Source organism: Erinaceus europaeus, chromosome 19, assembly GCF_950295315.1.
Source record: "Erinaceus europaeus chromosome 19, mEriEur2.1, whole genome shotgun sequence".
Classification (NCBI taxonomy): domain Eukaryota; kingdom Metazoa; phylum Chordata; class Mammalia; order Eulipotyphla; family Erinaceidae; genus Erinaceus; species Erinaceus europaeus.
The window spans coordinates 1,434,344-1,450,575 of record NC_080180.1 but is presented as its reverse complement, the minus strand read 5'-3'; the positions used below and the strand labels follow the sequence as shown (position 1 = coordinate 1,450,575).

General features: G+C 51.3%; 1 protein-coding gene across 1 annotated transcript; it reads left to right on the top strand.

The window, feature by feature from the left end:
- The first annotated feature begins 3 nt into the window (after positions 1-3).
- On the top strand, positions 4-13,960 carry NSL1 (NSL1 component of MIS12 kinetochore complex). Its single transcript, XM_060178406.1, has 6 exons — positions 4-283; positions 3,596-3,674; positions 4,747-4,877; positions 6,689-6,743; positions 12,495-12,562; positions 13,117-13,960. The coding sequence occupies exons 1-6, from the start codon at positions 44-46 to the stop codon at positions 13,393-13,395; spliced, it is 852 nt and encodes a 283-aa protein (XP_060034389.1). The 5' UTR covers positions 4-43; the 3' UTR covers positions 13,396-13,960.
- Positions 13,961-16,232: the final 2,272 nt, after the last annotated feature.

Genomic DNA, 16,232 nt, shown 5'->3' with positions numbered 1-16,232 from the left:
CCTTCCGGCGCGCAGCGACCCGCCCAGGGTTCAAACAGCGACCATGGCGGGAGCCCCGGGATCGTTGGGCCCCGCGCCGCCGCCGCCGCCGCCTGAGGAGACGGCCGTCGCTCCCGAGGACCCGGCCCGGCGCCCCGCGGCACCCCGGGAGGACTTCCGGGTGCGCTGCAGCTCGAAGCGGGCGGTGGCGGACATGCTGGCGCTGTGCGGCCGCCTGGTGCAGCAGCTCGGGGACGCGCTGCCGGAGGAGGTTCGGGAGCCGGCGCTGCGGGACGTGCAGTGGGTACGGCCGCGCCCCTGCGGTCGCCTTCCCGTCACCTCCCGTCTCGTCACCCTCTGGTCGCCCCTCCAGCCACATCTCCCGTTATCCTCCGTCACCTCTCCGCACCCCTCCCGTCCCCATCCAGCCACCCTCCTGTCACCCTCCAGCCACCCTCCTGTCACCTCTCCTGTCACCCTCCTGTCACCCTCCAGCCACCCTCCTGTCACCTCTCCTGTCACCCTCCTGTCACCCTCCAGCCACCCTCCTGTCACCTCTCCTGTCACCTCTCCTGTCACCCTCTTATCACCTCTCCTGTCGCCTCTCCTGTCACCCTCCTGTTGCCCTCCTGTCGCCTCTCCTGTCACCCTCCTGTCGTCTCTCTTGTCGCCTCTCCTGTCACCCTCCTGTCGCCTCTCCTGTCATCCTCTTGTCACCTCTCCTGTCATCCTCTTGTCACCTCTCCTGTCGCCTCTCTTGTCTCCCTCTGATCACCCTCCTGTCTCCCTCTTGCCACCTCCCTTGTCACCTCACCTGTCACCTCTCTTGTCACCCTCTGACCTTCCTCCTGTCACCCTCCTGTCATCTCACCTGTCACCCTCTGGTCTCTCTCCTGTCGCCTCTCCTGTCACCCTCCTGTCACCTCACCTGTCAGCCTCTGGTCTCTCTCCTGTCACCCTCCTGTCACCTCACCTGTCACCTCTCCTGTCAGCCTCTGGTCTCCCTCCTGTCGCCTCTCCTCACCCCTCCTGTCCCCCGCCCAGCGGGGCTCCCTCACGGGTCGCAGACGGAGGGCGCTGTGGGGCCCTTAGTCAGTCCTCGCCCCTCAGCCCCCGCAGGTCAGGGCGCCCCCCGCCCCCGGGAGCAGCCTGACGGAGCCCTGTGCGCTCGAACCCGCGTCCTCCCTCCAGCGCTTTGCTTCCCGCTCCGGGCGCTGCTGCTGAGGCCGCCCCCAGCTTGGCGCCCTTGTGGGACAGACAGAGAGACGCGGAGGGAGGAGGGGAGACGGACAGACACCCGCAGACCTGCTTCGTTCACCGCCCGGGAAGCGACGCCCCTGCGGGCGGGGGGCCGGGGCTCGAACCGGGGTCCTGACGCCGCCCCCCGCGCTCACACCGTGTGCGCTACCCCGCCCGCCGCGCCCCGCGCCCCGCGCCTTGTTCTTGGCGCAGACGAGCGGCGGCGACCCCCACCCCCACCCCCGGCGCAGCCCAGGCAGCGGGGCCGGCAGGGGCTGAGGCAGAGGCTGAGGCAGGGGCTGAGGCAGAGGCTGAGGCAGGGGCTGAGGCAGGGGCTGAGGCAGAGGCTGAGGCAGGGGCTGAGGCAGGGGCTGAGGCAGAGGCTGAGGCAGGGGCTGAGGCAGAGGCTGAGGCAGGGGCTGAGGCAGGGGCTGAGGCAGGGGCTGAGGCAGGGGCTGAGGCAGAGGCTGAGGCAGGGGCTGAGGCAGGGGCTGAGGCAGGGGCTGAGGCAGAGGCTGAGGCAGGGGCTGAGGCAGGGGCTGAGGCAGGGGCTGAGGCAGGGGCTGAGGCAGGGGCTGAGGCAGGGGCTGAGGCAGGGACTGAGGCAGGGGCTGAGGCAGAGGCAGGGACTGAGGCAGGGGCTGAGGCAGAGGCTGAGGCAGGGGCTGAGGCAGGGGCTGAGGCAGAGGCTGAGGCAGGGGCTGAGGCAGAGGCTGAGGCAGAGGCTGAGGCAGGGGCTGAGGCAGGGGCTGAGGCAGGGGCTGAGGCAGAGGCTGAGGCAGGGGCTGAGGCAGAGGCTGAGGCAGGGGCTGAGGCAGGGGCTGAGGCAGAGGCTGAGGCAGGGGCTGAGGCAGGGGCTGAGGCAGAGGCTGAGGCAGAGGCTGAGGCAGGGGCTGAGGCAGAGGCTGAGGCAGGGGCTGAGGCAGGGGCTGAGGCAGAGGCAGGGACTGAGGCAGGGGCTGAGGCAGGGGCTGAGGCAGGGGCTGAGGCAGAGGCAGGGACTGAGGCAGGGACTGAGGCAGGGGCTGAGGCAGGGGCTGAGGCAGAGGCAGGGACTGAGGCAGGGGCTGAGGCAGAGGCTGAGGCAGGGGCTGAGGCAGAGGCACCTCCTCCCGCGTGGGCGGCGCGGCGGGCGGGCGGGCGGGCGGGCGTCTCGGATGGATGCATCGGACTCGCGCTCACCTCGGGCCGGCCGCCTCCCTTATACCTGACGCCTCGCGGGCAGGGCTGAAGCCCGGCGCTTGCTCTCAACACTTGTGCTCGGGGTGGGGGGCGCAGTCTGGGGCCTGGAGCCTCAGGCAGGAGGGGCCTCAGGCACGACCGTCGCGCCGTCTTCCCCGCCCTCTCAGTGTCGCTCCGAGACCGGAAGTCAAGGGGCCGGCTGGCGGCGCGCCTGGTTGAGCGCACGAGGACTCAGGTCCGAGCCCTCGTCCCCACCTGGCGGGAAAGTCTCACGAGTGCTGAAGCAGGGCTGCGGGTGTCTCTCTCTCTCTCTCTCTCTCTCTCCATCTCTACCTCCCCCCCTTTCCTCTCAGTTTCTGGCTGGCTCAGTCCAGTAAATAAAGACAATAAACAATAAAAAGCAGGCATTTCCTTTAAACACTTAACAGAACGCCAGAGTTTTTGAACGTCACCAGCATTGGAGTCTTCAAAGATGGACGACCTGGCTGAGCGCACATGCTGCTATGTGCGGGGCTCGTGTTTGAGCCCCTCTCCTGACAGGGCGGAGTTTCATGAGCAGTGAAGCAGGCCTGAAGGTCTCTCTCTCTCTCTCTCTCCCCTTCCTCTCAGTTTTTCTCTGTCCTATCAAATAAAGGAAGGGGGGGGGAGGTGACCCAGGATTGGTGAAACTATCTGGTGCCACGACACAGCAAACAAACAAACAAGTGGAAAAAATGGCCATCAGCAGTGGTGGCTTTATCTTGCAGGCACTGAGCCCCAGTGATAACCCTGGTGGCAAAATAAGTAAATAAATAAGCAAGCAAGTAAGTAAGTAAATAAGTCGACCACTGAGTGGTGCACCCAGTTGAGCACCTGTGTTCCCATGCTGAGAACCCCGGCTCAAGACCCCTGTCTCCACCTGCAGGGGTGAAACGGTGCTGTGGGTTCTCTCCCCTTCTCTCCTCTGTCGTCGTCAAAGTCAAGCTGTCGGGAGTGGAGGAGGCACTAAGCCCCTGAGGGGTGATAACTCTGGGGAGGACGGAGGACGCTGGGCTGGGTGATGGCCCACACCTGAAACAGTCTTCATTGAAGTAACAGGCTACTCTTCTATTTTATATTCTCTCTGTCACAAATCTGCAATCTCCCGTTTCGTCATGATGTTTGATCTCAGTACGTAAAATTATCGTTAGTGACATGTCTCCTGAATTTCTTGCAGACTTTTGAGTCAGCCATGCAAGAGAATGTCAGTATTAACGGACTAGCATGGCAGGAAGCCTCCGACCATTGCTTCATGGGTATGTGGCCTCATTTTCCCCCTTCCAATTCTGAGGCGTTTTTGTTGCAAGTTGTATTTTGAGCGCTTTTTGTTGTCCTACCGTCCAAGTGAATGATCCAATGAGTGTAGTTGCTGTAAGCACCCTGAAGGGACTTGTCTTCAGGTGGCTGAGGCTCGTTAAGAGTTGAAAGTGCAAGTTCGTGGGGAGTAGAACTCTCTTTCCCAACACTTAGCTTGACACATGTGACAAACGCTTGTTAATTTATGATTAACAGACACTCACTAGCTGTTTGTGAAATGGACGACTGATTCCTCCCGGCCAGAGTTATTGATACGTTTTGTTTCGTGACTTTATCATTAGGTGGCGCCAAAAACCCACCTTCCTTCACGCGTCCTCTTAGTTTGGAGGGATGGTGAAAGAGTACACTGTCCTTTCAAGCTGGTGATTTAATTCTTTTAGTGGGTAAACTCTGGTTTGAAGGGGGCTGTGTATTTACATGAATATGTCAAGTAAGAGATGAAATTTTATAAATTTATTTCTTAACATTGTATTTATTTATCTGTGGAGTAGAGACAGAAACTGAGAAGGGAGGAGGAGATCAGAGAGAGGAGAGAGCCGCCCGCAGCCCTGCCTCATCACTCGGGAAGCGCTTCCCCTGCAGGCGGGGGCTGGGGGCTGACACCTGGCCCTTGCGCCCTATATTTACATTTCAAGGCCCAGTTAAATATTGCTTTCTTTTTAAAGTCTTAAGTTCCTCAGGCAAAGTTATTGTGTCCTTTTTCTGTGATGTAATAGTAAGCTGTTTACCCCTGTGTGGCATTTACCAAGTTACCTGCAGTTATCCGGCTTCTCCAGGAAACCGGGGACTCTTAGAACAGCTGATCTGCCGTGTTCTTTTTTTATTTCTCTGGTTTAGGCCAGACCTCCCTTAGGAGCTCAACGGTTGACTGTTCACTGACTAAATGAGTTCATTATGGGGGGGAGGGTGGGGAGCCAATTTGTTCCCCTTAACTGCATTGCATTTTCTAAATTTGGTTATATGTATTACATTTGCATATACAGGGCAGTGTCTTTTTTTTTCTCAAAATAGATTCTGATATTAAATTGCTTGAAGATAAGTTTGATGAAATCATAGTAGATGTCGCCACAAAGCGTAAGCACTACCCCAGAAAGATCCTTGAATGTGCCATCAAAACCATAAAAGCAAAACAGGAAATTTTGGTAAGATGATGCCTATTTCTTTTTTTTTTTTTAAATATTTATTTTATTTATTTATTCCCTTTTGTTGCCCTTGTTGTTTTATTGTTGTAGTTATTATTGTTGTTGTTGTTGTATAGGACAGAGAGAAATGGAGAGAGGAGGGGAAGACAGAGAGGAGGAGAGAAAGACAGACACCTGCAGACCTGCTTCACCGCCTGGGAAGCGACTCCCCTGCAGGTGGGGAGCCGGGGGCTCGAACCGGAATCCTTATGCCGGTCCTTGCCCTTTGCGCCACCTGTGCTTAACCCGCTGCACTACAGATGATGCCTATTTCTCTGATGTGTATCTCACTACCAGAAAGTTTAAAGTGTCAGGCTCATGTGGAGATATACGCCCTCTTTTCATTGTCTTTCCTGCCTCAGTTCCTACTATTTCTTGAAGTCACACAGGTTTAGAGCACAGCCGTCATTAAAATGCTGTCTGAAGAGGAAGACTGGCTGTATAATTCTGAGGTCAGGAAGGCAAAGGATAAGTTCACCTGCTGCATGCACTTCACTTTCTCTTTGTCATTTCGGTTTAGCACACTGTTTATTTATTTATTTATTGGGGAATTCATGTTTTACATTCAACAGTAAATACAATAGTTTGTACATGCACAACATTCCCCAGTTTCCCATTTAACAATACAGCCCCCATAGCACACTGTTTGTAATTGCTTACGTACTCTGGAGGATGCTTTCATTCACTTGGTGAGGATGGACTGACATTTGCTTTATGAATTCTGTCTACTTTGTTGGGCTCCAGCACTCCTGAGGGGGCAGGGCTTGGTTTGCTGGGAGTGTTACTGCCTCTGGAGTAAGAAATTCTAAAAAAAAAAAGTAATGTCTGTCCTTCCGGTTTAGAGTGAACATACTTTGACTTCTCTGGCTCCCGGCTGTCATCCTCTCAGGAATTTTCTTGGGGCAGCAATGGCAGCCACCGTTCATTGAGAACAGATTCTTAAGCAGAGTTTGTTTTTGTTTTTTTTTTCCCTTTTATCCCATAACAGCACACAAAGAAACACTCCACCTGGCTAATCCATCTTCCTTTAATGCCTCTAGGGAAAATACTGTATGTAAAATGTGCTTTCTTTTCAACTCCTCCCTCTGCTACACTTCCCTCCCCCAAAGGCATCAGTGCTAGTATATTGCACAACAGAAAGGAAATGCAGGTTCAGGCCAGACACTGCACTGGAAGTGTAGAAAGTGCGAGAGGATAGGACACTGCAGGTAGCTGTTAAGGACCCTCTTGGCTCCTGCCAGCTTTGGGCAAGAGGAAGGAGGGACGTTTGCCTGTTTTTTTTTTTTTTGGCTGGATTGTGGACCCCCTTCCTGTAGTTCTGCTCTCAGCTCCAGAGCATCACTGAATGTGTTAGCCCAGCCACTTTAAAAAAGTTTCTGTGGAAATAGGAGTTCTGAGTTGCACACGCTTGTCTTAAAATGGACTTTGGAAGCACAGTCCATTCCTAATGTGGAGACTACCTGTGTCATCAGCAAAACCCACTCCGTGTCTTTCCTTTCCCGACGGCTGCGTGTCCCGTACACTTTTTATGGCGCTGCCTCTTCATGTCCCAGCAACAGGCAGCGGCACTACTGAGGGTCTGACTCCGACTCCCACCCCGTGGGACGGATCCAAGCTTTTCTTCTCCCCAGCAGGTCTCACAACATAGTCTCCCTCTGTGTTTGCGGTAATGACATTGCTGACTAGAGTATGTTTAGTCCGGCAGCTGCGGGAGTGTTTCTGTGAGATACTAAGTGGCTAAATCCGATCTGCTTTCCCTGCGTTGTGTTTAGAAGCGGTACCACCCTGTTGTGCAGTCACTGGACCTACAGTCTGACACCGACCCAGGTGAGTCACTGTTCACTGTGGCCAAAGTGAAGAAGTGTGAGCTTGGAGTTCTCATGATTTCCTGATACTCTTCCTTTCTTAAAGAACGTTTTGTTTATTGATTATTTACGGGATAGAAACAGAGAAATTGAGAAGAGCGAGAGATACCTACAGCACTGCTTCATTGCTCGTGAAGCTTTCTACCTGTAGGTGGGGACTGGGGCTTGAACCTGCGTCCTTGTGCATTATAATATGTGTTCTCAACTGGGTGCATTGCTACCTGGCCCTCATGATATTTATTTATTTATTTATTTTTCCTTTTGTTGCCCTTGTTTCTCATTTTTGTTGTAATTATTGTTGTTGTTATTGATGTCATTGTTGTTGGATAGGACAGAGAGAACTGGAGAGAGGAGGGGAAGACAGAGGGGGAGAGAAAGACAGACACCTGCAGACCTGCGTCACCATCTGTGAAGCGACTCCCCTGCAGGTGGGGAGCCGGGGGCTCGAACTGGGATCCTTACGCCGGTCCTCGCACTTAGCACCATGTGCACTTAACCCGCTGCACTACCGCCCGACTCCCTCATTATATTCTTTTAAAGGTGTCAGTGTCAGCGTGTTTGCCATTTGATGCTCTAACCCACCTACCAGTCATCCATCTGTGTTTGGCTCTTTACCTAAAGACTATGAAAACTTGCTGGCTCAGAATCTCCAGGGCTAGAACCCAGGATTCAGGACTTTCACAAAACTCTCTCCTGACCCAGAACAGTCTCTTAACTTGTATGAGAAGATAGTAATTCAAATTTTAAAAATATCTGATTTGATACAGAGAAATGGAGAGGGGAGGGGGAGCATAGAGGAGGAGCGAGACAGAGAGACACCTGCAGCCCTGCTCCGTCTCTAGAGAAGCTTTTCCGCCTGCAAGTGAGGACTGGAGGCTTGAACCCAGGTCCTTGTGCTCTGTAACGTGTGTTCAGCCAGACACTATTGTCTAGCCCCTGGTAGTTTGTATTTTCAAGATCTCTGCTGGATACACGATCTCCCCCTTACTGTGGTTTATTTCTGCTCTTAATATCTTGCTCTAGATCTCTCTGTTTCTGTTCGTCGTGTCAGAGAGTTGGCTTCTTGGCTTTTGCCAAGTCTGTTGTTTTTTTAGTTCTCTGGCTCCTTGAATTCTGACCTGTTCTGTATTGTGGTTGCCCTGCTCTCGTGGGTTTTCTCTGCTGTTTTTAGCTTCTTGAACTCTTAGTTCATTTTAGTCTTTATTATTGTTATTAGTTAATTAATAGTTAAGTAATTAATGTGAGAGAAGGAGAGAGAACCTGGGCATCGCTCAGGCATGTGTGGTGCCGGGGCTGAATCCGGAATTGAAGTCCTCCTCATGCCTCAGAGTCTACTGTATCACTGTGGACTTTTTTTCCCCCCTTAATCCTTGGCTTTTTAATAACTACATCTGAGGCTGTCTTGGCATATAGGACTTGGATAAATTAGTTCTGAATACTTTTCAGTGTAAAAATAAGAGGGTTTTCTTTACCATGCTCTCCACTGTTTTCCATAGAGATTCGTTCATTAACTTTATGAGAGAAGGAGACCAAAGCACCTTTCCTCCATCCACGGTGCTCCCTTGTGGTGCTCCCACTGACTGACTCCAGGGCCTCGCTCATGGCAGACTGTGTGTGTGTGTGTTCTGCCCGCTGAGCCACTGCCTGGACCCTGTTCGTGGTGAGTTTTCTCAGCCTCCTTTCAGGTCAACTCCTTCTCAGCCTGAGGATCAGACTGTGAGGCTGCCCCCCACCCCTTCAGCTGGTGCTTTCTGTTGCCACCTTTTTCAAATCGGCAGGCCTTACCTTTCACCTGACAGACATCTTTTTCTCTTCTGTGTTTCCTAGTTCATGGAAATGCTTATCTTAGATCTGCTTTGGGATGTCTTTTTAAATCTTTTACACTTATCCGATGTTTTGGATGAAGGCAGGAAGCTTCATGATGTTCCAAGGCCACCTGGACTAGGAAGTCTAGGATACTCTTAAATGCAGTTTGACCTTCATGCTTCTGCTTAAAGTCACAAAGTATTCCAAATTAAAGATGTGTAGTAAAATTCAAGCGTTCAGCCCTTCCACGGGGCCTGGCTCCTTTTGTCGGTCCTTGCACTTTGCGCCCCCTGCGCTACTGCCAGACTCCCTTGTGGTTTCATTTTAACCGGGGATGCTGCTTCTCAGTTCACGGTCTCCGTTCATGCCCTTCGCTGCCTCTGCAGAGCCAGTCGCAGGCAGATGCGCACAGTCCTGCACGTGCACCTGCTCACAGGAAAGCCAGGAAGCAGTTGAAGCGTTTTTGCTGAACTTGTGAGTCAGTGCAGGCTTTTGGAAGGTCATGTTTCCTGCATTCGCTAGTTCACTGACCTGAAGGCAAGACTGGGTTGATTACTCAATCTTTCATTTCCACTTTTTCGTTTCCCTACGTTTTAGAAGCAAGACACTAGGGAAAGCCGTGTACTCAAGGGTGCCTGACTTCCACATTTTAAAGAGCGAATTAAACTTTCTGTGAGAACACCCTTGTGGCAATCTGCGCATCAGCTGATAAGATGAGCCTGGCTGTCTATCAGTCGCGACCAGCCTTTTGCGATCCTGTTAGGAAAGCCAGCAGTGGCCTTCATGACTTTTAAACAGGACTCTCGGAAATTAATAGCAGACTCTCCCCTCTACTCCCCCCACCTTTTTTTCTGTTCTTCTCTAGACAGTGTTGTGGTGACAAGCTATTTTAAGTTTCTCTGCAGTAGACTCTGTGACTCTTCCAGTGTTTTTGCTGAGCTTACAAATGCAGGGCAGTCGGTTCCTCCTCTGCCCTGAGCGCAGCCCCTGCCCAGGCTCCGGCCAGAGTGCTCACTGGTAGTCCCCTGCTTATGGAGTGCCATGTGTCAGGGCTGCCGTATTTCATCTGAGCTGGGGGGATTTTTTGAAATTAAAAAACGTTTTAGAAACAAAGGGGGAGGAGGGAAGAGAGAGAGAGGGATGGGACAGGATGTAACCCCGATGCTTCCTTCACGGCAGCGAGCTTCACACAGACCACAGTAGCAGGCTGTCCAAGTGAGCTGTTTCGCTGGCCCTGAGCTGTGGAGTCTGAATTGCATTTCCTCCCTTTTCTTTTCTCTTCTCTTCTCTTCTCTTCTCTTCTCTTCTCTTCTTTCCTTTTCTTTTCTTTCTTTCTCTCTTTCTTTCTTTTAAATATTTATTTATTTTCCCTTTTGTTCCCTTGTCCTATTGTTATTGTTGTTACTGATGTCGTCGTCGGATAGGAAAGAGAGAAATGGAGAGAGGAGGGGAGAGAAAGACAGACACCTGTAGACCTGCTTCACCAAAAGAGAGAAATGGAGAGAGGAGGGGAAGACAGAGAGGGCTGAGAGAGAGACAGACACCTGCAGACCTGCTTCACCGCCTGTGAAGCGAATCCCCTGCAGGTGGGGAGCCGGGGGCTCGAACCGGGATCCTTAATGCCCGTCCTTGCGCTTTGCGCCACGTGCGCTTAACCCGCTGCGTTACCGCCCAACTCCCCCTTTTTCTTTTTTAAAATAAATTTATTTATCTGTTTATTGGATAGAGACAGAATTTGAGAGGGGAGGGGGAAGATAGAGAGGGGCAGACAGAGGGACACCTGCAGCCCCCCCCCACCACTCCTGAAGCTCCCCTGCAGGTGGGGGGCTGTTTCCTCCTTGACGAACATCTGCGGACAGTAAAGTAAGTGGCCATGTTCCTAGACCGTCCTTTCAGGACCCAGTTAACCTCTGCTGTAGCTAACATGCTCCACACTTAGATGAAAACGCTTCGAAAAGTCACATTTCACCTGCACATTTCTACCATGTTCAAATGGGGTCTGTTTGTTTATTTATTTATTGGGTAGAGACAGAAATCAAGAAGGAAGGGGAGATATACAGAGAGAGAGCGACAGAGAGACAACCCTGCTTCATTTCTCATCATCAAGCTTCCCCTGCAGGTGGGCATGGGGTCTTGAGCCCGGGTCTTCGTACATTGTAACACGTGCGCCCAACCAGGCGCGGCGCCACCCGGCCCCCCTTAAATAGATTTTAACGGAATAGTTTGACATTCAGACACTTTGCACTGTGGTGAGCAGGATAGGCAGGTGCCACGGAGATGGTCAAGGCTGTGGAGAGAGCCGCGGGAGGCTCTGGGAGAAGCCTGTGACCTGGCCGCCCTCTGGCTGCTGCAAGCGTTCACGCTCTGTGCCTGTCGTCAGCATCCTGGCAGTGTCCTCCTTTGCTCTTCCCTTCTGTCTGGGGCCATGTCTCCTGGTGTCCATGTTTGTTCCATTTCTGATTATTCCCTTGTTTTGCTCGCACACTCTTTATCACCCCTCCTACCTCCTCCCCCTTCCCTCCCGTCCAGCTCTCTTAACAGCCTGAAACATTTCACCTGCTGGACAGACCCCCTCCCCACTCCACCTGCATGCTGGCTCTCACCCTGGGCTTCTCACAAACCACCGTAGGCACTGTGCCCTGCTCTGGGAACCCCAAGGTGAAGGAAGCAGGTCCTGTCGCCAAGGAGGCTCTGCGAAGAAGCAGCAGTTCCATGGTTCTCACTGGGCGCTGTACTGCCCCCTAGCGGTCCCTGAAAACGTGGGGGAAGATTTGGTTACCTAGCTGCTGGGAGGGTGCGGCTGGCTTGGTGTCTTGGCCTTGGACACCGAATGTCTCCCTTCAGAGTATCTATCACCAGACATGCGCCCGTGAGATCCGATGATCCAGGCTGGGCCCAACTCCGTTTCATACAAGCACCCAGAGCACCCGTGCACCTGCCTGCCTTGCTTCTTACTTGGTCGCCCTCTTCCCTCGGTGCTTTTACTGTCCATTCCCCGTTTCCCTATACTTACCACTCTTCCAAGAGAAACCTAAGGAAAGGCAGAAAGAGTGGCAGCTCTGAAGGAAACCCTTGGCTCTCTCCCATCTGACCAGTGAAGCCGTGGTCGTCCTAGTGGCCCTCACGCTTGCCGAGCTGCTCCTTCCCAGTGAGGCCTGCTCCTCCAGAGCACAACCGCAGGTGGTTTCACTGTAGAACCAGTTCTCTTGTCTGCAGTTTCTCTTGGATTTTTATCCAGAAAATAGGACTTTCATCCTTCTGTATCACTGAAGAAGCAGTTCTCTAGGAAGCAGCCATGAACATTGATAGCAGAGATGGAAGAAGATGCCTTAGTGACTAGAAACACATCCAGGAAGTAAGGAAAGAGAATGTAACATTCTGGATTTTTTTTTCTCCTCAGAAAGCCCACGAAGGCGTCTTCAGTGCAGTGTGGTTGTATACGCTAAATTCACATATTTCCCCTTTACACAGCTCAGAGTAATGCGAACATTGAACAGCCTGGATTTTGAAAGTAGAAGATGGTGCTTAAAGATGTTAAACACAGTGGTGGATAACTTAACAAGCATCAGGCTCTCTTAAGGGAGAGCCTGCCTGTTCATGGTTCACACCCCCCCCCCCAACACACACACACACACACACACACACACTATTAGATAATCAGAATATAGCTTTTGCTGTTCATCATGTTATACTCTTGACTGTTAGGATCACTCTCTACTGTTTTGTACATAGCTAGATAGATTCAATTGGACATGTGACAGGCTACAAAGGATCCCTAGGAAGATTTGCCTGAGGTCAATAGTCCTAACAGATACTGTCTCGCTAGCATCTGTATGCCTTTTATGATTTGGTCTTAAATTGAAGCAGAGAGAGAGAGACCCTAAAATCCTCCTTGGTTTCTTTGCAGCCTCTCGAATGGAAGATTTGAAATGCAGAGGAGAAACAGTAGCTAAGGAACTCAGCGACGCCATGAAGGTAAAAGCCGCGCGCTAAGACATTTGGAAGTGAAAGGAGTCTTGTCACGTGTTCTTGTCTGTCTAGGTGGGAATTCTTTTAGATGGGTTGTTAATAAACTGACGCAGTGCCCTTCGCACTCTCAGTAGCCACTATGCGCTGCTACTACACTGGCTGCTCTAAACGTTGCCTGGTTGTGGTCTTAAGTTCTGAGAACTAAAGGCCATCACAGAAGTCTGGATAGAACGCTAACATTTACTCAGCTGCAGAACAGCTCACTTTTCTTAGAGTGAGACAGTGCAGTCTTTAAATTCGTAGTTCTAAGTTCTGCTTGCTCCTGTCCTGTCCACGTTTTATTTTACTACCAAGCATTGGAGAACACACTTTTGTTACTCTTCACTTGGAGTGGAAGTTCTTCACCAGACATTTTAAAGTGAAGTTGAATACCTGTGACCCTCAAAAGACTGAGTCTTAGACCAGCTTTGACCCAAAGAATGCAAACCCTAGAGTAGGTGCTTTTGCGTGTTTGTGCTTCACCCTGAGATTGACGCCGAGTATTGCTGTTGTCTTTTAAGTCCTTGCCTGCATTCATCGAACAAGGAGAAGGATTTTCCCAAGTCTTAAAGATGCAGCCTGTCATCCACCTCCAGAGAATCCACCAAGAAGTCTTCTCTGGTTGTTGTCAGAAGCCCGATGCTCAAGCTGACAGCTCTCCGACACGAATAGAGACAACGCCACCAGAGCCTTCTGCCAGGAAAGCCAGTGAGGTGGTGCTGAAAAGAAAGCGAAGTCAGGACTGCCCCCAGCGGAAATGGTACCCTGTGCGGCCCAAGAGAATCAATCTGGATTCATAAGGTCTTTTTATCTTGGGAGTTGAAAACGGGGACTCCGACTGAACTGACAAGTGACTCAGCGGGTGGCTCCTCTGTCCTGGACTGTAGCTCTCTGCTGGGGTGTGTCTTTCCTCCTCATCTCATTGATGGCAGGTGGAAAGTGTGTTTCTGACTGTTGGCAGAAAGCCCCCCGACGGGCACTAGGAGTGCAAGCCTTCACTGTCTTTAAATGCCATCAACTCTTGGCTGCCTTGGCGCACTGATGGGATTTCACAAGTAGTGTTTCAGTTAGGTTTCTCAACATGTGTCTTCCACAGGGGCGTGAAAAGAAGCGAATGGGCCTGCCTTTGGAAGCCTGGGAGTCCACTGCCACACCGAGGCAGGTGCGGGCTTCCTCCTCCTCACGCACTGCGGTGTGTCCATGAGTTCATAGGAGATGAAGCCTGGCTTTGGCTTAGCCTCCAAAGTCAGTGAGCTGGGATTCGTGGGGTTAATTTTATAATTTTGTTTGTTTGTTTTATAAGGCAAGAAGGACATTATTTATGCAAGACTTACTCTTAGAAATAAAGATTTGCACGCAGCCAGAGTTCCTTGCCCCCACTTTTTTTCCTTATAGGTGTTAGTTATCATTAGATCCTTCTAACCTTGCCACACACTCTGACTTGAAGCTGATAACTGTAGTATCTTTCCAGGAGTCCTCATTATGTTTTCAGATGGTTCCAGTTCAAAAATATGCCAGCTTAATACATTAGCAAGCTGTCATGGGGAAGGAACAAAGACAGGTGCAAGAGTCCTGAAGTAGTCACACTTAAGGACGCCTCTGTATCAGGCAGGGGTCCAGTCACTCCTGGTGCGAGTCTGACAAACCTCTGTTGCCTGTGCTTCTAATGCAGTTTTTAAATTACTTTTCTCTCCTTGCTCACATAATTCTATGTAAGTAGCTCAACTGTTTCCTTTTTGAGGATGACTAATGATGACTTTTATTTGTTTTCTGAGGAAATTACTAATCTGAGGTCATGAAATCTACTTTTCTTATTTATTATGTCTAATAACCATAAATGTCTTTTTTTTTTCTCTGCCTTCAGTTGCTGAGGCTTGGTGCGGACACTACATACCCACCACTCCTGATGGCCATTTTTTCCTTCCCCCCCCATCATTTTACCAGATAGAACAGAGAGAAATTGAGAGGGGGAGGGGAGGTGGAGAGGGAGAAAGAGAGGCACCTGCAGACCTGCTTCACCACTTGTGAAGCATCTCTACTGCAGGTGGGGAGAGGGGGCTCGAACCCGGGTCCTTTTGAGGTTCCTTGTGCTTAGTACTATGTGCCTTTAACTGGGTGCAGCACTGCCTGACCCCTACCATAAGTGTCTTCATTTGACCGGAAGCTGGTCTTGTGAAGACAACTTCTAAAGCCATCTTACCGCATCCTGTATTAACTGTCACCATTTGAGACTTGTACCTTTGTACATAGCAGTGTTTTTTATAATTAAAATAATGGAAAATAACTGAGATTTTGATGGTTTTAAGAGTTGACTTAGGTACTGTAGAGCTCAGCTAGAGTCAGATAAAATGCAGGTCAGGGAGTCGGGCGGTAGCGCAGCGGGTTAAGTGCTCATGGCGCAAAGCGCAAGGACCGGTGTAAGGATCCCGGTTCGAACCCCCGGCTCCCCACCTGCAGGGGGGTCACTTCACAAGCAGTGAAGCAGGTCTGCAGGTGTCTGTCTTTCTCTCCTCCTCTGTGTCTTCCCCTCCTCTCTCCGTTTCTCTCTGTCCTATCCAACAATGACGACATAAATAACAACAACAATAAAGCAACAAGGGCAACAAAAGGGAATCAATATTTAAAAGAAAATGTCAGGTCAGCATGTCACTCAGCAGTCAGTGAGATCAAACTTTACTTTAGCAGGTGTGCTCTCTCCCTACAAAATGGAGCTATGACTAAGACCAAGTTTGTTTGACTTCTCTTAAAGGCCTTGGTTTTCCTCCTCTGCCCTCGTTCACTCATTCATCTGTTCAGCAAACACCTTCGGCACCTATACAGTTCAAAAGTCAGAGAGTTGAAAGCATAGCCTCTTGGCCAGGTCATCTGAGCCCAGGCTCCTGCTCTCCTGTTGCTAGTCAGACACCATCGGGTAAGTCGCGTCACCATGTGCTGCAGTTTCTCTCCTGTCAAATGGGGTGAGAAGTAAATGTGCCCGGCTCACAGAGAGCTCACTGTCTTGATAAAGGGAATAAAAGCACTCACAGAACAAACACTACCTTCAAGAAGCCGATCGTCTTTTTAACAATGTTTTATTTACATTCTTGTTTTAATGATGGACGGACGGACAGACACCAGAGCACTAGTCAGCTCTGGTTTACAGTGGTGTCAGGGACTGAACCTGGGGCTTCTGGGCACAAACCACTGTGCTCTCCCTCTAGCCCAAAGTTAATTTCTTAATGAGAGTGAGCAGTCACTGTGAGCCACACACGCAGCCCAGGTGTATGTGTGGGGAAGTCTCGGGGAGGGGGCCTGGCGTCTTTGCAGAAGAGGGCATCTGCTCAGTCTGGAGTCCTCTAGGGAAAGAAGTGGGGAGGAGTCCTGGCAGCACCCAGAGCTCACCAAGGCAGGTGTCTGGGTCTTGCTGGAGGTGACCCTGAAGGGAGAGGCTGGCTCAGCTCATGGGAACTTGCTGCTTCTTAGAACTGGCCATGGGGAGCCCTTGACACGGGTGGGGCGAGGAGGGGGACGTGCTTCCTTTCTTGTTCAGCATTTATTCTCAACGATTGAATAAAAAGGAGAGTCACACACTGGAGTCTCTTTTTGGAACTAAGAGGTGTGTTGTCCCAAATCGCAGGAGATCAGAGCATAATCAGAG

What these genes read in the sequence shown, in the direction of transcription:
- NSL1 (XM_060178406.1), top strand. Translation starts at nt 44, where the DNA reads ATGGCGGGAGCCCCGGGATCGTTGGGCCCCGCGCCGCCGCCGCCGCCG. An exon ending in ACAGTCTGACACCGACCCAG is followed by an intron (nt 6,744 to 12,494) that starts GTGAGTCACTGT and finishes GTTTCTTTGCAG; the next exon opens with CCTCTCGAATGGAAGATTTG. An exon ending in AACTCAGCGACGCCATGAAG is followed by an intron (nt 12,563 to 13,116) that starts GTAAAAGCCGCG and finishes TTGTCTTTTAAG; the next exon opens with TCCTTGCCTGCATTCATCGA.